This window comes from Bos javanicus, chromosome 25 (assembly GCF_032452875.1).
Source record: "Bos javanicus breed banteng chromosome 25, ARS-OSU_banteng_1.0, whole genome shotgun sequence".
NCBI classification, from domain to species: Eukaryota; Metazoa; Chordata; class Mammalia; order Artiodactyla; family Bovidae; genus Bos; species Bos javanicus.
Genome location: NC_083892.1, coordinates 3,680,862 through 3,703,934, shown reverse-complemented (window position 1 = coordinate 3,703,934; position 23,073 = coordinate 3,680,862). Strand labels below are relative to the sequence as shown.

Sequence of the window (23,073 nt, the reverse complement as noted above, 5' to 3'; positions counted from 1 at the left end):
AAAATAAAAATAAATTTAAACACGAGAGTCAACCTAAGACGTCGTGAAATGGTCCCTCCGTGTGATGGATGTCCTCTGGCACCCCCGCATACCCATCCTCTGCCCCCACTCAGTGCCCCCAGGAGCTGCCAGCAAGCTGTGCCCTCCACACCCCGGGGTGCTCTGACTTCTGGCCCTGCTGTGTGGCCATGGGAGGAAGGCAGGAGAGAGGAGCCAGGGTATTTATTCCCCAAGATCCAACTCTTCCCTGAGGCTACAGCTCCAGATGGATAACTGTGCGGCGTGGGGGGCAGGCGAGCGAGTGGTCCAAGGTGGGTCCTGAAACAGGAGGCCTCGGCTCACTGCCTGTTCCACCGTCACGGGCTCTGCACCCTCAGCCAATCCATGAACGTTTCTGGCTATCAGTTTCCTCGCCTGTAGGTCCTATGCTTCCCAGGGGGCTCAGATGGTAAAGAATCCGCCAGTGATTCAGGAGACCAGGGTTTGATCCCTGGGTTGGGAAGATCCCCAGAGAAGGAAATGGCAACCCACTCCAGTATTCTTGCCTGGAAAATCCTGTGGACAGAGGAGCCTGGGGGCTACAGTCCATGGGGTCGCAAAGAGTCAGATATGACTGAGCAACTAACACTTTAGTTTCTTCACCTGCAGATCTTATAGGTCTTCGATTATTATTTTTTTTCCACTGATGTGAGATTCACATAACATACCATTTCAAAGTGTATGGTTCAGTGAATGCATTTAGGGCATTCACAATACAGTACAAACGCCAGCTCTATGTGGTTCCAAAACCTCATTATCACCCCCAAAAGGAAACCCCGTAACCACTAGGCAGTTCCTCCCACCCCTGCTCCCTCCAGCCCCTGGCAGCCACTCATCAGCTTTCTGTCTCTGTGTATGCGCCCCCTCCAGACACTGTGGCCTTCTTACCTCTACACTGATGAAGGATGCAAACCTGGCCACTCAGGTTGCAAACTCAAGGTTCCACCTGAGACCAAAGCCGAATCCCTCCCCGTTTAAGGGAAGGGCCTCTCATCGGGGGTGATGGGGGGCGGGTAGGGCTGAACACCGGGCAGGAGAGTCAAGGTGAAGGGCCGTGTCTGGAGGCTGGGTGGCTTACCTTGGCCACAGCCTCCTCGTTGCCCTCCACCTTCTTCCGGAGCCTGATCAGGTTCCACAGCTCCTGGGCGGGCTGCCTGGTGCCCTGGCTGCTCTCCACCAGCTGGGCGGTGGACGGCATGTCCCTCAGCGCAGCCAGCTGGCTCTCCAGCATGTCCACGCGGCTCACCAGGTGGTCGAAGATGTTGCCGAGCCTCTTTAGGGGGCTGAGGGTGGGTTGGGCGTCCCCTTCCCGTGACGGGAATGTGACTGACACAGAGGCTTGGAGGAAGTCCTCATCCCCTGAGAGGTCCTTCTCGAGCTCCGCCATGTGGATGTGCTCCAGGATGCCGTGGAGCAGGAAGTGCAGGGCCTTGAAGTTCACCACCCCGCACTGCGGGATGGCGATGTTGACCAGCTCCGAGAACTTGAGTGAGAAGCTCATTTTGCTAGGGTCATGGGCTGGCCCCAGCCGGCCTTCTGGGCATGCGTGGGGACAAATGGTGGCTTTCAGTGGGCCCTTGGGTGGCACGGACAGGTACTCAGGCTCCTGGGGAGCCTGCAAGTCACAGTGGTCAGGGAGAGAATGGCTTCTGCCCTGGTTGGAGCTCAGATCACTTTCCAGTTGCTAGGACACCAGAGAATGTGGGCGAATGGGTGAGCTTCCGAGAGCCTAGGGTGGGCAGAGTAGCTGCTCAGTTAGTCACTGAGGAATGTTCCGACAGACCCATGGGCCGTCTTTTATAAATACGCTGTGCATGCTGAGTCGCTTGGGGCTTCTCTCCAGTTGAGATACGGAGGTTTGGTAGTTGTAGCGGGCAGGCTTAGTTGCCCTTGTGACATGTGGGATCTCGGTTCCCTGACCCGGGATGGAACCTGTGTCCCCTGCTTTGGGAGGCAGATTCTTAACCACTGGACCTCCAGGGAAGTCCCCAGGCTGACTTAATTCAAGTCCTTCAGTTATGTAAGAGCCGATGACCCCTTCTGGGAAGCAGGCAGAGGGGTGAGAGAGAAGCAACTCACTTCTCGGAAGCCTCTAGAATCAGGACTCCTCCTTGGAGTTAGGAAACCCTAGGTTCCTGCTCTGGGAGCCCAACAAACTGAGTAAATGTCAGTTCACTAGCAGATACCGAAGCAAGCCCTGAATTTCTCCTTGTGTAACTGAAGAGAATTCATGTTGGAGCAGACACTTTTTGTAGCATCAGTGTAAATTTCACATAAACCATCGATCAAGTATGCAGTTCATGATGGGCCTCCAAAAAAGTCAATAGAGTCTCTAGGGAAAGACCAGCCTCACTCTGGGGTGGTTTTCATGGTCTGGGTTTGGCAATCAAGGTCTCTATCTTCAGGATCTGGTACTAGAACCAACAGCCCATTTTGTTTCTGACAACCACTTGCGTTGTGGCGGGTGATGTCCGCTGTCCAAAGCCTGAAGTGCAGGGCCTGCTCAGTGAGAGGACTGGACAGCTCACATGTACAAAAGCAGGAGGTCTAACCACACACAGTCCAGCTAATGACCTCCTGCCCCGCACGCTTCTCTCTAGGTACTGAGATGAGCATCCTGGGGTTGACTTCAGCCACCCTCAGCTACAAGGGGGTGCAAAAGAGGAGAGAGGCAGCTTGGACGGGGAACTGGCCCTGCTAGGCGGGAGTTCACTCCTGTGATGGTAACTTCCCAGGAGCCCTGACTGACAAGGCTGCTGTGCCCCGTGATGAGCTCAAGACCTAACAAGACCAGTCCCGGTCATGCCTGAACTCAGCCAAGAACAGAAAGTCGTCCAAACTACAAACATGACCATGTGTAACAGCGGCCTCCCGGTCCCAACCCGAGGGAGGCCTCCTCCCTCTATGGCAGGGGCCACACGCCCTTAAGCCAGGGGCCGCTCCACTGAACCTCTCCTCACAGGGCCGGCCTCGCCCAGCCCACCGGACCGTCCCCCCCTCCACCCACTGCATAAACAGGCAGGCAGGAGCTGCACTCTGGGGACTCCAGCTCCCAGGCCACCTCATCAGTGACCCTTGAAGCCAGCATCGGGCTGAGCCCATGGCGCCTGCCACCTCAGACGGAGGTCCCAGTAATGGTGGGTTCAGCTGCCTCCGAGTGGCCACCACGATATCTGGCTGCTACTTCTTCAGACCTGGCCTCTTTTTGGTGCAGCACCTTTCTGCTCAGGGTGTAATACCCACCAGGCTTGAGCCACCCCAGCAGCCCTGCTCAGCCATTGGTTGGTGCTGCAGCGGGCCCCTCCCCCAAGTAAGCTACCCGATATTGAGCGACTGTCCACCAGCAGCCATTAGTGGTCCTGCTCAGCCACTGGTCGGTGCCACAGTGGGCCCCACCCCCTCCTGTATAAACAGGAGCCGGATTTCCACTGAGGGAAGATGGTGTTTTTGAGACACCAGTCTGCCATCTTCTCAGTCTGCTGCATGTGCTCATTCGCTCAGTTGTGTCCAATGCTTTGCAACCCTATGGGCTGTAGCCCATCAGGCTCCTCTGTCCATGGGATTCTCTAAGGCAAGAACACTGGAGTGGGTTGCCATGCCCTCCTCCAGCATCTTCGCGACCCAGGGATCAAACCTGCGTCTCTTATGTCTCCTGCATTGGCAGGCAGGTTCTATAGCACTGGCACCACCTGGGAAGGCCCTCTGTCTGCTAGGTTTCCAATTTAAGTCATCATTCCTTGTTCCAACAACTCAGCTCCCGATTTACTGAGCAGAAAGACCTTGGGCTCAGTAACAACCACACGGCCCCTGTCCTGGCTGAGCTGAGTGGCTACTTCTTGACCAGTTAGACCGTTAGACTGGCTTTGTCCCTCTAGCCTTCACAGTAAGACTGGTTAGAACACCAGTCACAGAACTCCTGCTTCCCAACCACACCAGCCCACTCCAACCGCATCACAACACTCCCCACATCGCCCGACAAGGGCTGAGTCCCAGAACAAGTCCTTCTGCCTTAGCCCTCCTGTGAGATGCCCCAGGGGTCCCCACTGTGAGGTTAGACCAAGATTTCTATTTATTTTGGCCATGTGTGCAGCTGATGGGATCTCAGTCCTCCAACCAGGGATTGAACCTGGGCCATGGCAGTGAAAGCACCGAATCCTAACTGCTGGACCACCAGGGAACTCCCCGTAGACTAACAGTTCAGGTGCTACTTACCTTGACATCCTTGGTCTCACAGGCTCCCTTGGTTTCCCCTGCTCTCATCAGACATATCTCCACTCAGCAGGAAAGCACCCCCTCACCGTGATAGATCCCCCTTGAGTCAGACCAGCTGCACTCCAGCCCACCCTCAACCTGAGGGTCCTCAATTCCCTACCAGCCCGTGAAATTATTCAAACTAGCCCACCTGAGAGTTCACCTGCCATAACTAAAACTCCTGTACTACAACTAAAGACCCTGCAAGCCACAACGGAGATCAAAGATCCTGCTGCAACTAAGACCTGGCACAGCCAAATAAATAATGAATATTGACAGTAAAATAAAAATCATGTCATTCACCATAAAATTCCTAGAAGAGAACATGGGCAAAACATTCTCTGACATAAATCACAGCGATGTTTTCTTAGGTCAGTCTCCCAAAGCAATAGAAATAAAAACAAAAATATACAAATGGGACCTAATCAAACTTACAAACTTTTGCACAGTAAAGGAAACCATAAACAAAAGGAAAAGACAACCTATGGACTGGGAGAAAATATTTGAAAATAATGCAACCGACAATGGCTTAATTTCCAAAACATACAAACAGCTTACACAACTCAAGAACAAAAAACCAACCCAAGTGAAAAATGGGCAGAATACCTAAATAGACATTTTTCCAAAGAAGACGTACAAATGTCCACTAGGCACAATGAAAAGATGCTCAACATTGCTAATTATTAGAGAATTCTAAATTAAAACCACAATGAGGTACCACACTGGACAAAATGGCTAACGTCAAAAAGTCTACAAATAATAAATGAAGAGGGTGTGGAGAAAATAGAACTCTCATACACTGCTGGTGGGAATGTAAGCTGATACAGCCACTTGGCAAACAGTGCGGAGGTTCCTCAAAAAATGAAAAATAAAGTTGCCAAATGATCTAGCAATTCCGCTCCTGGGCATATATCTGGACAAAACTATAATCTGAAAAGACACATGCACCCCTATGTTCATAGTAACACTATTCACAACAGTCAAGACACGGAACAGCCTAAATATCCATTGAAAGATGCATGGATGAACAGGCTGAGGTACATATATACAATGGAATATTACTCAGCCCCGAAAGAATGAAATAATGCCACTTGTAATAACATGGATGGATCTAGAGATTACTAAGTGAAGTAAGTTAAATACCATATGATATCATTCATACGTAGAATCTAAAATACGACACAATTGAACTTACTGACAAAACAGACAGACTCACAGACATAGGGAACAGACTGGTGGTTTTCGAAGAGGGTGGTGGCGGAGGGAAGGACTGGGCGTTTGGGATTAGCAGATGCAAACTGCTCTATGTAGGGCGGATAAACAAGTCCTACTGTAGAGCACAGGGAACTAACTCGACATCCTGTGATAAACCAGAATGGAAAAGAATACGAAAAAAAACACTGTGCATATGTATAACCGAATCACTTTGCTGTACTGCAGAAATCAGCACAACATTGTAGATCAACTATACATCAATAAAATGTTTTAAAAATCGTGTCATTTTTGGTCTGAAAATGTAACATTTGTTTTAAAAATGAAAGACTCAAAGACATGGCTGCTGGTGGGGAAGAGGCCACTTCACAGGGTGCTCTCAGCTTCCTGGAGGGTCTGCTGTCCCCAGGGACCCTACCCGAGAGGGACACTACCCTTAGGTCAGCAGATAGCCGCTGTGAGCTGGCACCACTCCGTTTTGGTGGCAGAACCCTAACTCAGACAATTTTGGTAAAGACTTCTCACTGAGACGTTCTCTGAGTGGCTGGTCAGAGCCAGAAGCCAATCAATATGATGGGAATCAAACAGGAACATTTTTTTCCTCCCAAATAAATTGAGGCCAATGATTAAATCAGTTCTGTAAAGTTTCGTTCTTCTGCTTTGCCCAGACAAACCATTTTTCTCACTGGATAAACAGATAAGAATGGTAACTAGTCTTATCTATAGTGTGCCTTTCTTCTCTTGCTCTGGAAAGAACCCAAAGGAGGAAAGACTTGGGTCGCTGGTGGAGGATTAGAGCTTGTGATGAACGTCTGCACTTTCTGGCTGCCGGGTATCTGGACATTCTGCTTATTAAGGGTGGGGGGAAGGTGGGGGATCTCAGGACAGGTGCAGGCGAGCTGCCCCCTACTCAGAAGCTGAAGGTCTGGGACTTCCCTGGTGGCCTAGTGATTAGGATTCAGGGCTTTCACTGCCATGGCCCAGGTTCAGCCCCTGGTAAAAAAACTGAGATCCTGCAAGTCGCAGGGTGCAGCAAAAGAAAAAAAAAAAGCTCTGGAGATTCCACTCCACCCACCGAGGTCTATTTTGTAGTTAGATGGGAGAAATCAACAAGGCAACTGCTGTCTCTGGTTCTGAATTTTGAGACCAATGTTTCATTTAATATTTACTTATTTTTTAAATTTTTTGCTGCACTGGGTGTTCATTGCTGCCCGCAGGCTTTCTCTAGTTGCTATGCCCTGGCTTCTCACTGCCTGTGGAGCACAGGCTCCAGGTGCTGTGGGCTTCAGTAGTCGTGGTACACGGGCTTAGTTGCCCCTCAGCATGTGGAATCTTCCTGGACCAGGGATTGAACCCATGTCCCCTGCATTGGCAGGCAGATTCTTTCCCACTGGACCACCAGGGAAGTCCACGATCCCAATGTTTTAAAAAACCTCTTTCAATGTAAATCGGCTCCGGCCTAACCCACAGGAAGCTGTGGGCTAAGCACTGATCTGGGATGGTCTGTGGGATTGCAGTGACTCTGCCCCTCCTAACCACGTTGGGAGGCCACTCACCTCCCTGAGCCTCAGCTTTTTCATCTCCTCCTCATCTCACCAGGATGAAGGGCCAATGGACAGGGAAAGGGATTCTGTTCAGGGACACTGCACTGTAGGTGAAGGTCCAGTGGCTGGGTCACCGGGTAATGGCAGGCTAAGCTTCCTCGCCAGGCTGTCTGGGGTGGCATCTTGGCCAGGCCCAGCTTCCTGGTTCTCATTCAAGCTGGGTTCCCAGCCAGGAACATAGGTTCATAGGTGACCGTGACCTTCCAATCAAACCTTTTTCTGCTTACGTAATGTGAGTCAGTTTCTGTTGCTTGCAACTAAGAACCTCCAACTGGTCTGAAGTGCTCATTTGTGAGGCTGGCTGAACATAAGGAAACTACAAGTGGAACCTGGTGGTGAGGGGCAGCTGGGTGTCCAGGGGAGGCCACAGCCGATCCGAGTCTGCACTTGCTGGGTCTCAGGATGCCCTGATGCAGAAAAGCGTGTCGAGCTGGGAGCAGGGGCTGCAGGGTCCACATATCTGCCTGGGGGAGGTAAAATATGAGTGCACATTTGTGCACTGGGGCTTGGACAAGGCACAGTCCAGCTCTCTTAGCAATACCGCAGAGAGGCTTCCCAGGATGTGAGGGAGGAGCCCAGAGGCCTTCCAGATGCAATCCCCTCCCTGCACCCTGCCAACCATCCAGCTCACACCCTTCATCAAGCCCTGCTGACGTTCCTTCCTCAATATCTCCCAGTTCCATCCACTTCCCTCCTTATCCGTGGCCAGCCCTGCGGTCCTGCGCTTAGGACAAAGACCAAAGCACTTGACACGGTCCCCTCGACCTCCAGGATCCCATGCCTGATGATCTGAGGTGGAGCTGAAGTAATAATGACAGAAATAAAGTGTAAAATAAATGTAATGCTTGAATTAGCCCCAAACCATCCCTGACCCACTACCCCGTCCATGGAAATATTGTCTTCCATGAAACTGGTCCCTGGTGCTAAAAAGGTTGGGGACCACTGGTCCACAGGGTTCAAGGCTGGATTCAAGGCTCTTTTCTTTTTTGCCACACCACGTGGCATGAGGGATCTTAGTCCCCCGACCAGGGATCGAACCTGTACCCCCTGCAGTAGAAGCGTGGTTAGTCCTAATCACTAAACCACCAGGGAGTTCTCCCTACGCTTACCTCTTTGGCCTCCACACATAGCAGCTCTCTCTGTTCTCTGATTACAGCACATTAATTTTTTCTTTTTTTTTCAATTGTGATAAAATACACATAACATTAAACTTAGCATTTTAAGTACACAGTTCCCTGGTGGCTCAGCTGGTAAAGAATCCCCCTGCAATGTGGGAGACCTGGGTTCAATCCCTGGGTTGGGAAGATCCCCTGGAGAAGGGAACGGCTATGCGCTCCAGTATTCTTGCCTGGAGAATTCCACGGACTGTATCGTCCATGGGGTCGCAAAGAGTTCGACACGACTGAACGACTTTCACTTTCAGTGGCATTAAGTACCTTCACACTGTCGTGTGACCATCATTTCCAACATCAGTCTCTAAAACTTTTCTCGTCCTCCCAAATGTAACTCTACCCCCAGAAAACAATCAAGTAACTCCTCATCTTTTCTTCTCAAGGCCCTGGCAACTACCCTTTTACTCTCTGTATCTGTCAGTCTGAGGAATCGAGGTACTTCATACAGTATCTGTTCTTTTGTCACTGGCCTATTTCACTGAGCATAATAAAGTCCTCAAGGTTTACCCAGACGGGTAGCATGTGTCAGAATTTCCTTCCTTCTTTTTAAACAATGAATGAATGAATGAATTTCTGGCTGTGCTGGGTCTGTGTTGCTTCACAAGCTTTGCTCTAGCTGCGGCGAGCAGGGGCGGCTCCCTGTCGCCATGGGATGCGGGCTTCTCACTGGGGTGGCTTCTCTTGTTGTGGAGCACGGGCTCTGGGACCCGCGGGCTTCAGCAGTTGAGGCACGTGGGCCCAGAAGTTGTGGCTCGAGGGCTCTAGAACACGGGCTCGATAGTTGTGGTGCACAGGCTGAGTTGCTCTGTGGCATTTGGGGTCTTCTTGGATCAGGGATCGAACCTGTATTTCCTGCATTGGCAGGTGGATTCTTTACCACGGAGCCACCAGGGAACACCCTCCTTCCTTCTTAAGGCTGAATAATATTCCACCGTATATGTAAGCCACACATTGCTTATCCACCCATCCCCTGATGGACAACAGACACTTGGGCTGTTTTCATATTTTGGCTATAGTGATTAATGCTTCTGTGACCATCGGTGTATTTGAAATACCTGTTTAAGTTTCTGCTTTCACTTCTCCTGGGTATATACCCAAAAATGGAGGTGCTGAGTCATATAGTAATTGCACGGCTAATTTTTTGAGGAACTGCCATACTGTGGTGCATCATCTTACATCCCCAGCAGCAATACACAAAGGTTCTGATTTCTCTGCATCCACACAACGTGCCATTTTCTGCTTTTCTGATTATAACCATTCTAGTGCTGCTGCTGCTGAGTCGCTTCAGTCATCCCCGACTCTTTGCGACCCCATGGACTGCAGCCTGCCAGGCTCCTCTCTCCATGGGGTTCTCTAGGCAGGAATACTGGAGTGGGTTGTCATGCTTTCCCTCCAGGGCATGTTCCCAACCCAGGGATCGAAAGTGCATCTCCTGTGTCTCCTGCGTTGGCAGGCGGGTTCTTTACCACTAGAGCCACCTGGGAAGCCCAGCCATTCTGATACATGAGAGGTAATATCTCATCGCAGTTTTGACTTTGTATTTCCCTAATGAGCAAACTCAGGGAGATAGTGAAGGACAGAGAAGCCTGGCGTGCTGCTATTCATGGGGTCTGAGAGAGTCAGACAGGACTTGGCTACTGAACAACAACAATTAGGGATGTTGAGCATCTTTCCACATGCATGTTGTTAGCCATCTGTATGTCTTCTTTTATAATATTTTTATTTATTTGGCTCAGTGGGTCTTAGTTGGGGGACTTTAGCTGTTGGTTGTGTCACGCGGGATCTTTCCAGCACCACAGACTCTCTAGTTCCGGGGCAAGGGCTCAGTAGTTGTGGTGCATGGCTTAGTTGCTCTGCAGCCTGTGGGATCTTCCTGGGCCAGGGATCAAACCTTTGTCCCCTGCATTGGCAGGCGGACTCCAAACACCGGAAAAGAAACTGAAACTGAAGTTGCTCAGTCGTGTCTGACTCTTCGCGACCCCTTAGTCTGTAGCCTACCAGGCTCCTCCATCCATGGGATTCTCCAGGCAAGAGTACTGGAGTGGGTTGCCATTTCTTCCTTCTAGTAAAACCAGCTTTTGTCCCCTTTAATCAAGCATCAGTAGTTTGCTGTTATCTTCTTAAGGCTTCTATTCTTGCTCTCCCAACTCTCTGCATTGCCAGAGACCAAACCTTTGAGGAGAGGGACTGGGACACAGTGTGATAGAGGAGCCACTGGATCAGAAGGTTGGCAATCAGAGGACTGAACTCTAGATCTGCCCTGTGAGCTTCCCTGGTCATAAAAATGAGCAGTCACTTCCTTGCACCAGGGCCTGTTCTCTGTGTCTTAGCCTGGGATCAGCACAGGGGATGAATCAGGGAGTCAGATGGCCGGGTGAACTTGGGTAAGCCTTTAACTTCCCTCTGGGTTTGAGCCTTGGTTTCCTCATCCATCCAGTGGATGGGGTTGGGGCTGGGCAGTGGAACAGCAATATAAAAGAAGGGTTACTAAAGGAATCAAATGGTATTTATTAAATGCCTAGCATGGTTTTCAACAAATGGCCAGCTAGCTATTCTACAGATCAAGAAACTGAGGCCCAGAGCACTAGTGGTACAGAGTTTGCCTGCCAGTTCAAGAGACATAAGAGATGTGGGTTCGTTCCCTGGGTCGGGAAGATCCCCTGGAGGAGGAAATGGCAATTTGCTCCATATTCTTGTCTGGGAAGTTCCATGGGCAGAGGAGCCTGATGGGATATAGTCCATGGGGTTGCAAAGAGTGGGACACGGCTGAGCACACACGCACACCCACTACCAGAGTAGACAGGTGGGTGCTTGCTAAACTGGATGACAGATGCAAAGCGGATGACATGTGAAAAAGAGCTGTTAGCTCCCATGGGCCATATTAATGACAGAAATGTAACAAAATAGATGTTAACATTGAAATCATTCATGTGTCCATTTAGGATCTTTAGCATTTAGATTCGAAGGTCTGGCAATACCAAGTGTTCTCGAGGATATGACCAGCAGAACCCTGATGCTCTGGGGGAGTGTACGTTGGCAGAAGGACTTTGGGAAACCTTGTGCCAGGATCTACAAAGCTGAACAAAGGAGCACCCTATGACCCAGCCTCTCCCCTTCACTGGGCACCTGACAGAATTATGCTCATGCCATGCACTGGAAAGCTTGTGACAGCACTATGAGAATAGCCAAAAATTCCCACCTGGGAATTACCTGGATGCCCATGAGCAGCAAAACAGACAAACTTCGGTCTATTCACACAATGGACCATCACACGACTGTGAGAATGAACACGACAACTGTGTACAGCAATATGGATGACTCATGGGTGCAAGACTGAGCCAAAGAAGCCACAGTCAAGAGTTCATACTACATGAATCCATTTCTATAAAAACTACAGAAAGGAAGAAAGCTAATCTTTGCTGCTACAAATCAGGAGCATGGTGACCCCAGGGTGACCTTGTGCTTGGAAGGGAGTGCAAGTCAGGTCGCTGGGAGGTGGGCCCATTGGCATGTTTGGTTTGTGGGAGTGCATCATGCTGCACCCCGTTCTTATCTGTGTCAAAGGTCTGGGAACCTGCAACGATTCAAACAAATCAATCATCCAACAGTGTGGCTCCCGCAGGGGTGGCGGGTTCCCTTCCTGTCCTGTGCAAAGCGTGGGCCTGCGTCTGACGGCTTCCTCTCTCGCCCCTTCGTGCTGGCTCTCGTTACCTGTGGAGGGAGGCAAGGGTGCTGGGGGATCAGCCTAGAGCCACAGGAGCTGGCTCTGCCAGCCACTGGCTCCGAAACTCCGAGTACACCACCTCTCTGCTCAACTTAGGTAAACTCGCACAGGATCCTTACGAGTATGGAGGGAGGAATGTGCTAAAGAGCTTAGCCTGGGGACTTCCCTGGTGGTCTGGTGGCTAAGAATCCGCCTTGCAATGCAAGGGACATCAGTTCGATCCCTGGTCTGGGAAGAACCCACATGCTGTGGAGCAACAAAACCAGTGTGCCACGACTACTCAGCCAGTGCTCCTGAGCCAGGAAGCTGCAGCCTGCATGCCTAGAGCCCACGCTCCACGACAAGAGAAACCTGAGCACCACAACGAACAGTAGCCCCCATTCCCCACAACTGGAGAAATTTTGTGCACGAAGACCCACCACAGCCAAAAAATTTACCAAAACAATAAATACATCTTAAAAAAAAAAAGACTCTGATCTTCCAAGGCAGGGGGCCCAGGTTCGATCCCTAGTCAGGCAACTAAGATCCCACAAGCCGTGTGTTGTGGCCAAAAGAGCTTAGCGTGGTACCTGGTGCAAAGGAAGTCCTCAGTGCTGTTAGTTGTGTCTCTCAGAATGATCACAAGATTGTGTTTGAGGCTTTCAAGCCAGTGTGCGTCAGCCTGGTGGGTGGAGGCCAGGTGGTAAGGAGGACGTGGAGGACTGTGGGAGGAGAGAGGCACCCACAGGGTCTCAGGCTCTGCTCCAACGAGCTGAACCCTCCAGGTAACCCTCCTTACCTGGAATGTTAGATTCCACAGCTGTACTCAGTTCACTCCAGTTGCCTCCAACCTGTAACAGAAGATACAAAAACAGGCAACATGAATCTATTCATAGAAGCTGGACTGGAGGCTTCCTCCTGAGGGGTGACAGTGAGTGGACGAGGGCACAGGGAGGCTGCTGGGGAGAAAAGGTCACGCTCTGTGTCTTGAGTGAGGTCCATGAAAATACATCAAGTTCGATACTTAAGATGTTCACCTTTCCTTTGGGTCTCAGTGTCAGAATCGGGCTCAATTTTAGCTCTGGCCTAAGAGAACTAAACAAAGAAGGCCAAACACTACCCTGGCCCCCTTGTTCTATAATGCAGGCTCCAAGTCAGGAAGGACAGGCCACGGGAGGAAGCCACTTCTCCACGTGTGTCACCGTTTTGCCAGCAGAGGGCAGTAGTTCAGAGAGGATGGAAGCGCTCTGATTTTCCCCACTACGGGCTATTTTCTGCACAACCTGGGAAGCAGAGGAAAGTTATCTGGAATCCCATGGGCCACCCAGTTGAAGGCCTACAGGGGTTCGTCTAGAGGCAGGATGACCTAATGGCAGGGGCTGAGAGGCACCCGTGGCGGAAGGTGTGCTGGCCCTGAGGCGCTCCAGCTGCCCCAGTTCAGTTCCGTCGCTCAGTTGTGTCCAACTCTTTGCAAACCCATGGATTACAGCACGCCAGGCTTCCCTGTCCATCACCAACGACCGGAGCTTACTCAAACTCATGTCCATCGAGTCGGTGATGCCATCCAACCATCTCATCCTCTGTTGTCCCCTTCTCCTCCTGCCTTCAATCTTTCCCAGCATCAGGGTCTTTTCAAATGAGTCAGTTCTTTGCATGAAGTGGCCAAAGTATTGGAGTATCAGCTTCAGAATTATCCTTCCGATGAATATTCAGGACTGATTTCCTTTAGGATCCCAGCTGCCCCAGTTAGGGTAAAATCAGGACTAAAAGGGCGGATGGCTTCGAAGTTCAGGTATGTGGTCAGTGGCAGGTGGAGAAGAGGTAGGTTTGGGTGTGTTAGGGAGGAGGGAGGGGTCTGCAGAAAGTGAATGCTCCCCAGGAGAGGGTGAGACAGGCAGATATCCTGCAGGACAGCTAATGACAGCTCTTGCCAATTCCTGGGATGGTCGGATGTAGCAACATGTTAATAATGAATAAATCTACAAGATGAGTGTATCGGAGTTCATGATTCTCATCTTGTCACTTCTCTACGTATCTGAATTTTTTTTCCTGGCTGAAAGCTTTTTTGCTGTTTATTGGTTTAAGTGATCCTGTCCTCATTGCTTTTTGTATATTTTTTAAAAAAATATTTATTTATTTGGCTGCACCGGATCTTAGTTGCGCCATGCAAACTCTTTAGTTGAGGCACGTGGGATCTAGTTCCCTGACCAGGGACTGAACCCAGGCGCCCTGCACTGGGAGCACAGAATCTTAGCTGTTGGACCATCAGTGAAACCCTCTATTAGTTGACGGGTTGTTTCCACTCTTTTGCCTACAGTGAACATGAACGTTCATGCTATAAGTTTGAACAAATGCTATGGACATTAGTGTATGGGTTTTCGTGTGAACGTATTTTTCTTTTCTCTTGGGTATATTCTTAGGGGCATAATTGCGAGTAACCCTATATTTAATCTTTTGATGAACATTTGCCTTTAGTTTTAAGTCAGATACAATTCAATTGCCTCATTTATTCCTTGACTCCTTTAATAGCAAGGGGGAAATGCCAATTTCATTTTTGTGCATGAAGGAATGGAGGCCCAGGGCATTGTAAAGACAGCAGATACTAACACTTCCATTTGTATCGAGTGTCAGTAAGTGCCAAGATCCATGCAAAGTGGCCTAACTGCAGTAAGCCAGTCCATCCTCACAACAGCCCCACGAAGCTGGTCTTATATTCAATCCCATCTGTGGTTGGAAAAATTAAGTACTTTGAATGAGGCCACACAGCTGTACAGTCCAAGACTTGAACCCAGTTCCGTCTTAATAAATTTAGGCTTTCAGTGGTGCTCAAGGTGAAAGCGAAAGTGTTAGTTGCTCAGTCATGTCAGACTCTGTGATGCTATGAATTGTAGCCCGCCAGGCTCCTCTGTCCGTGGAATTCTCCAGGGAAGAATACTGGAGTGGGTTGCCATTTCCTTCTCCAGGGTATCTTCCCGACCCAGGGATCAAACCCGGGTCTTCCTCTGCTGTTTAGTGGACTCTGGAGCATCAGCAAATCCTCACCAGCCTCTGGCATAGTAAGGTTTGCCTGTACTCTTCTACTGCGCGGGACGCTCTGGACCACCCTGGACCTCCCTCCTCTCTGACCCTTCTCAGTCGCCACAATTCTTCCCTCTGGATCCATTCTAGAGCCCTCTCCCTTCCTAATGGGTCTTCCTGCCTCCAGTCTCTGCCCCTTCCTCACTGCCAGAATGGTCTGTCCAAAGCACACGTCTGGTCACATCACTCAGCTTTAAATCCTCACCATTCCCCACTACCACCAAACAGGATCAGTGCTACTTGCCATAGACGGGTCCAGAAGACCAGTCTTTCCTGACCAGCACCCTCCCATTTAATATCCTGTGAAGAACTGCTTGCATTTTTCCAGAGATTCTTGGCGTCACTTCTCTGGGACTTTGCAGGAGCAGTTCTCACTGCCTGAGTGCCGTTCCCCACTTCTTCCACCTGGGGATCTGTCACACATCTGTCAAATCCCAACTTCAATGTCTACCTCCTCTGAAGCTTTCTCCATTTGAGTGCTTCCTCCCTGACTTCGCAAAGTACTTGGTCTTGCAGTCTTCAACACAAACTACTATATTAGCCTCCCTAGCTGGACTGTGCACTTCAAGAACAGAGACTGGGCTTTATTCCATTCTGTGTATTTCCAGGCCTGGAACAAGATCTTGCTTGGCTGAATGAGTAAATGAATAAATGTTTGATATCTGCACTATCTCATACAATAGCTACAAGCTGCATGTGGCTATTGAGCCTATGAGATGCAGCTGAACCAATCTGAGATGTGTAAAATAAGTATAAAATACACTGGATTTTGAAGACTTGGTGTGAGAAAAATAAGAATGCAAAATATCTCATTGATAATTTTTTATGTTGATTAAATATTGAAACAATAACATTTTGCATTGTGTTGTGTGTGTGTGCTCAGTCATGTCCAACTCTTTGCAACCCTATGCACTGTAGCCCACCAGGCTCCTCTGTCCATAGAATTTCCCAGGCAAGAATACTATTTCCTCCTACTCCATGGGATCTTCCTGACCCAGGGATCGAATTTCTTGTGTCTCCTTCATTGGCAGGCGGATTCTTTACCACCGAGCCACCTGGGAAGCCCAATATTTTGCATATTAGGTTAAATAGAGTTAATCTCATCTGTTTCTTTTTACCTTTTAAACATAATTAGTAGAGACTTTAAAAACTACATGTGTGCTGGTCTCCCAACTTCCTAATTGCTTCTCGGTCTAAACCATGCTCCTCACAACAATCAGAATAATTTTTTTTAAAAGTCAATCAAATCATATGGAGTTGAGTCTCATTGTTAGTGGTATTTATGTTCTATAAAGCCGCTGCAACTTCCCAGCCATAAAAAGGAATGAAATAATGCCATTTGCAGAAACATGGAGAGACCTAGGGATGATCATATTAAGTAAGCTAGAAAAACAAATATCAGGGACTTCCCTGGTGGTCCAGCGGCTAGGACTCCCCACTCCCAATGCAGGGGGCCTGGGTTTGATCCCTGGTCAGGGAACTAGATCCTACATGTTACGATGAAGATCGAAGATCCCATATGCCACACAAGACCTGGCCAAATAAATTAATAAACATTTTTTTAAAAAAGAAAAACAAATACCATATGATATTACTTATATGTGGAATCTAAAATATGACACAAATTGGGAATTCCTTGGCGGTCCAGAGAATTAGGACTCCGTGCTTTCACTGCCAATGGTGTGTATTAAATCCCTGGTCAGTGAACTAAGATCCAGCAAGTTATGAGGAACAGCCATAAACAAAAAATTTAAACGTAAAATAAACATAGAAAACTCAAAGGCTCATGGTTACTAAAGGGGAAAGAGAGTAGGGAATATAAGTTAGGAAGTTGGGATTAGCAGAAACAAAGTACTATATATCAGTTCAGTTCAGTTCAGTTCAGTCACTCAGTCATGTCCAACTCTTTGCGACCGCATGAATTGCAGCACGCCAGGCACCCTGTCCATCACCAACTCCCGGAGTTCACTCAAACTCACGTCCATGGAGTCAGTGATGCCATCCAGCCATATCATCCTCTGTCGTCCCCTTTTCCTCCTGCCCCCAATCCCTCCCAGCATCCGAGACTTTTCCAATGAGTCAACTCTTCGCATGAGATGGCCAAAGTACTGGAGTTTCAGCTTTAGCATCAGTCCTTCCAAAGAAGTCCCAGGGCTGATCTCCTTCAGAATGGACTGGTTGGATCTCTTGCAGTCCAAGAGACTCTCAAGAGTCTTCTCCAACACCACAGTTCAAAAGTATCAATTCGTCGGCGCTCAGCTTTCTTCACAGTTCAACTCTCACATCCATACATGACTACTGGAAAAACCACAGCCTTGACTGGACAGACCTTTGTTGGCAAAATAATGTCTCTGCTTTTGAATATGCTATCTAGGTTGGTCATAACTTTTCTTCCAAGGAGGAAGCGTCTTTTAATTTCATGGCTGTGGAAAAATCTGAAAGAGATGGGAATACCAGAACACCTGATCTGCCTCTTGAGAAATCTGTGTGCAGGTCAGGAAGCAACACTTAGAACTGGACATGGAACAACAGACTGGTTCCAAATAGGAAAAGGAGTTCGTCAAGGCTGTATATTGTCACCCTGTTTATTTAACTTATATGCAGAATACATCATGAGAAACGCTGGACTGGAAGAAACACAAGCTGCAATCAAGATTGCCGGGAGAAATATCAATAACCTCAGATATGCAGATGACACCACCCTTATGGCAGAAAGTGAAGAGGAACTAAAAAGCCTCTTGATGAAAGTGAAAGTGGAGAGTGAAAAAGTTGGCTTAAAGCTCAACATTCAGAAAACGAAGATCATGGCATCCGGTCCCATCACTTCATGGGAAATAGATGCGGAAACAGTGGGAACAGTGTCAGACTTTATTTTTCTGGGCTCCAAAATCACTACAGATGGTGACTGCAGCCATGAAATTAAAAGACGCTTACTCCTTGGAAGGAAAGTTATGACCAACCTAGATAGCATATTCAAAAGCAGACACATTACTTTGCCAACAAAAGTTCGTCTAGTCAAGGCTATGGTTTTTACTGTGGTCATGTATGGATGTGAGAGTTGGACTGTGAAGAAGGCTGAGTGCTGAAGAGTTGACGCTTTTGAACTGTGGTGTTCGAGAAGACTCTTGAGAGTCTCTTGGACTGCAAGGAGATCCAACCAGTCCATTCTGAAGGAGATCAGCCCTGGGATTTCTTTGGAAGGAATGATGCTGAAGCTGAAACTCCAGTACTTTGGCCACCTCATGCGAAGAGTTGACTCATTGGAAAAGACTCTGATGCTGGGAGGGATTGGGGGCAGGAGGAGAAGGGGATGACAGAGGATGAGATGGCTGGATTGCATCACTGACTCGATGGACCTGAGTCTGAGTGAACTCCGGGAGTTGGTGACGGACAGGGAGGCCTGGCGTGCTGCATTTCATGGGGTCTCAAAGAGTCAGACACGACTGAGCGACTGATCTGATCTGATCTGATCTGAATTTCATGGCTGCAGTCACCATCTGCAGTGATTTTGGAGCCCCCAAAAATAAAGTCTGACACTGTTTCCCCATCTATTTGCTATGAAGTGATGGGACCAATGCCATGATCTTTGTTTTCTGAATGTTGAGCTTTAGGCCAACTTTTTCACTCTCCTCTTTCACTTTCATCAAGAGGCTTTTTAGTTCCTCTTCACTTTCTGCCATAAGGGTGGTGTCATCTGCATATCTGAGGTTACTGATATTTCTCCTGGCAATCTTGATTCCAGGTTGTGCTTCTTCCAGCCCAGCGTTTCTCATGATGCACATAAGGTAAATAAGCAGGGTGACAATATAAGCCTTGACGTACTCCTTTTCCTACTTGAAACCAGTCTGTTGTTCCATGTCCAGTTCTAACTGTTGCTTCCTGACCTGCATATAGGTTTCTCAAGAGGCCAGTCAGGTGGTCTGGTATTCCAATCTCTTTCAGAATTTCCCACACTTTATTGTGATCCACACAGTCAAAGGCTTTGGCATAGTCAATAAAGCAGAAATACATCTTTTTCTGGAACTCTCTTGCTTTTTCCATGATCCAGCGGATGTTGGCAATTTGATCTCTGGTTCCTCTGCCTTTTCTAAAACCAGCTTGAACATCTGGAAGTTCACGGTTCACATATTGCTGAAGCTTGGCTTGGAGAATTTTGAGCATTACTTTACTAGAGTGTGAGATGAGTGCAATTGTGCGGTAGTTTGAGCATTCTTTGGCATTGCCTTTCTTTGGGATTGGAATGAAAACTGACCTTTTCCACCTGTGGCCATTGCTGAATTTTCCAAATTTGCTGGCATATTGAGTGCAGCACTTTCACAGCATCATCCTTCAGGATTTGAAATAGCTCAACTGGAATTCCATCACCTCCACTAGCTTTGTTCATAGTGACGCTTTCTAAGGCCCACTTGACTTCACATTCCAGGATGTCTGGCTCTAGGTGAGTGATCACACCATTGTGATTATCTTGGTCATGAAGATCTTTTTTGTACAGTTCTGTGTATTCTTGCCAGCTCTTCTTAATATCTTCTGCTTCTGTTAGGTCCATACCATTTCTGTCCTTTATTGAGCCCATCTTTGAATGAAATGTTCCCTTGGTATCTCTAATTTTCTTGAAGAGATCTCTAGTCTTTCCCATTCTGTTGTTTTCCTCTATTTCTTTGCACTGATCGCTGAGGAAGGCTTTCTTATCTCTTCTTGCTATTCTTTGGAACTCTGCATTCAGATGCTTATATCTTTCCTTTTTGCCTCTGCTTTCGCTTCTCTTCTTTTCACAGCTATTTGTGAGGCCTCCCCAGACAGCCATTTTGCTTTTTTGCATTTCTTTTCCTTGGGGATGATCTTGATCCCTGTCTCCTGTACAATGTCACGAACCTCATTCCATAGTTCATCAGGTACTCTATCAGATCTAGTCCCTTAAATCTATTTCTCACTTCCACTGTATAATCATAAGGGATTTGATATAGGTCATACCTGAATGATCTAGTGGTTTTCCCTACTTTCTTCAATTTAAGTCTGAATTTGGCAATAAGGAGCTCATGATCTGAGCCACAGTCAGCTCCCGGTCTTGTTTCTGCTAACTGTATAGAGCTTCTCCATCTTTGGCTGCAAAGAATATAATCAATCTGATTTCGGTGTTGACCATCTAGTGATGTCCATGTGTAGAGTCTTCTCTTGTGTTGTTGGAAGACGGTGTTTGCTATGACCAGTGTGTTCTCTTGGCAAAACTCTATTAGCCTTTGCCCTGCTTCATTCCATATTCCAAGGCCAAATTTTTTTGCAGTCCAGTCCCCTATAATGAAAAGAACATCTTTTGGGGGTGTTAGTTCTAAAAGGTCTTGTAGGTCTTCATAGAACCGTTCAACTTCAGCTTCTTCAGTGTTACTGGTTGGGGCACAGGCTTGGATTACTGTGATACTGAATGGTTTGCCTTGGAAACGAACAGAGATCATTCTGTCGTTTTTGAGACTGCATCCAAGTACTGCATTTTGGACTCTTCTGTGACCATGATGGCTACTCCATTTCTTCTAAGGGATTCCTGCCCACAGTAGTAGATATAATGGTCATCTGAGTTAAATTCACCCACTCCAGTCCATTTTCGTTCGCTGATTCCTAGAATGTTGATGTTCACTCTTGCCATCTCCTATTTGACCACTTCCAATTTGCCTTGATTCATGGACCTGACATTCCAGGTTCCTATGCAATATTGCTCTTTACAGCATCGGACCTTGCCTCTATCACCAGTCACACAGCTGGGTATTGTTTTTGCTTTGGCTCCATCCCTTCTTTCTGGAGTTATTTCTCCACTGATCTCCAGTAGCATATTGGGCACCTACTGACCTGGGGAGTTCCTCTTTCATTATCCTATCATTTCGCCTTTTCATACTGTTCATGGGGTTCTCAAGGCAAGAATACTGAAGTGGTTTGCCATTCCCTTCTCCAGTGGACCACATTCTGTCAGACCTCTCCACCATGACCTGCCCATCTTGGGTGGCCCCACAGGGCATGGCTTAGTTTCACTGAGTTAGACAAGGCTGTAGTCCATGTGATTAGATTGACTAGTTTTCTGTGATTATGGTTTCAGTGTGTCTGCCCTCTGATGCCCTCTTGCAACACCTACTGTCTTACTTGGGTTTCTCTTACCTTGGACGTGGGGTATCTCTTCATGGCCGCTCCAGTAAAGTGCAGCTGCGGACTCTTACCCTGGACGAGGGGTATCTTCTCACCGCCTCCCCTCCTGACCTTGAACGTGAGTAGCTCCTCTAGGCCCTCCCGCGCCTGTGCAGCCACCGCTCCTTGGACTGGGGTTACTCCTCTCGGCCACCGCCCCTGACCTCGGGCAAGGGGTAGCTCCTCCCAGCCGCCACCCCTGGCCTCGGGCGGAGGTAGCTCCTCCCAGCCGCAGCCCCTGACCTTGGACTCTGGGAAGCTCCTCTTGGCTGCTCCTGCGCTGTCCCAGCATGGCACTCTTGGCCGCTGCCCCTGACCTCGGACGTGGGTTAGCTCCTTTCGGCTGCGCTTGTGCGCCATCGCAGCCGCCCGCAACGACGCACAAGTACTACATATAAAACATATAAATAACAAGGTCCTATGGTATAGCACCAGAGAAGGCAATGGCACCCCACTCCAGTACTCTTGCCTGGAAAATCCCATGGACGGAGGAGCCTGGTAGGCTGCAGTCCATGGGGTCGCTAAGGGTCAGACATGACTGAGCGACTTCATTTTCACTTTTCACTTTCATGCATTGGAGAAGGAAATGGCAACCCACTCATTTTCTTGTCTGGAGAATCCCAGGGACAGGGGAGCCTGGTAGGCTGCCATCTATGGGGTTGCAGAGTCGGACACGACTGAAGCGACTTAGCAGCATGGTATAGCACAGGGAACTACATTCAATATCTTGTAGTAAACCATAATGGAAAAGAATATGAAAAAGAATATATTGTATAACTGAATCACTTCACTATACATCAGAAATGAAAACAACCTTGTAAATCAACTATACGTCAATTTTTTTAAAAAGTGGTGGGAATTCCTTGGTGGTTCAGTGGTTAGGATCAGTGTTTTCTCTGCCAGGGTCCCGGTTCAATCCCTGGTCAGGGAACTAAGATTCTGCAAGCCATTCGGAGTGGGAAAAAAAAGAAAGCAGGAACATCATCTGGGTAAATTAAAAATGACCAAAGACTTACATATTAACAATAAACTATATCTAAATCCCTAATTACCTGATTAAGAAAAAAAGAAAATAAAAATTATTCTTAAGTCACTGTAAATACTGAAAGTGAATACAGTAAGTCCCCTACATATGAAAATTCAAGTTTTGAACTTTCAAAGATGTCAACGTGTGTTTGCATGTTCAGTCATGTACGTCAGTTCACGTGTCTCGCAAACACTGTCACGTGCCTGCATGCTCTACACGTGGCTGTGCTTTACTGTACAGTATAGAGCACAGTAGTACAGCAGCTTTATCTCAAGCCCAGGATGTCCAAAAGCAAGTGCAAAAGCAGCAGTGATGTAGCTGTTACTGCTAAGAAGCACCAAGTGATAACGATGGAAACAAAAGTGAAAATAATTGAGTGGAGCGACAGGAGGAAGAAGTAACTGAAGAACAGGAGAGGGTCATGATGCAGGAAATGGCATGGGGATTTTATCTGAGGAAGCACTGTTCGGGTTTGAGGCACAGGAGCTGAACACAGAAAGGTACACAAAGGTTGCAGCAGTCATTCAGAATGCAATCCAGTGCTACCTGTCATCTATGATGACAAAAAAAGAGTTTCTACCCAGACATCACTGGATTGTTTTCTCAGGAGGGTAGATAGAATTGAATCCGGCAAGGAACCAGAACCTGTGCCATCTATGTCAGGAGTGAAACTGCAGCTTGTCCTCCATCTCCTATTGCTGATGACCCATCAGCTCTGCTATCTCCCACCCGCTTCCCTTCTCCAGTCAGTAACTCTTCTTGCCTGTTCACTCGATGCCGGCCCCTGTATGCCAGCTGTTAAATAGTATACTACAGTGC

At 48.2% G+C, this 23,073-nt stretch overlaps 1 protein-coding gene across 8 annotated transcripts in view; it reads right to left on the bottom strand.

The window, feature by feature from the left end:
* The window catches only part of C25H16orf96 (chromosome 25 C16orf96 homolog), a 59,441-nt gene that overhangs the window by 34,598 nt on the left and 1,770 nt on the right, over nucleotides 1–23,073 (bottom strand). For 3 of the 8 annotated variants that reach the window (XM_061402489.1, XM_061402487.1, XM_061402486.1), the window contains exon 1: nucleotides 1,118–3,646. In XM_061402489.1, coding sequence (XP_061258473.1) covers nucleotides 1,118–1,540 — 423 coding nt within the window. In that variant the 5' untranslated portion in view covers nucleotides 1,541–3,646. Of the gene's footprint in view, nucleotides 1–1,117; nucleotides 3,650–12,571; nucleotides 12,733–12,780; nucleotides 12,833–23,073 lie in introns of those variants that run through there. The other 5 variants (XM_061402491.1, XM_061402492.1, XM_061402488.1 and 2 more) reach the window with 5 other exon arrangements.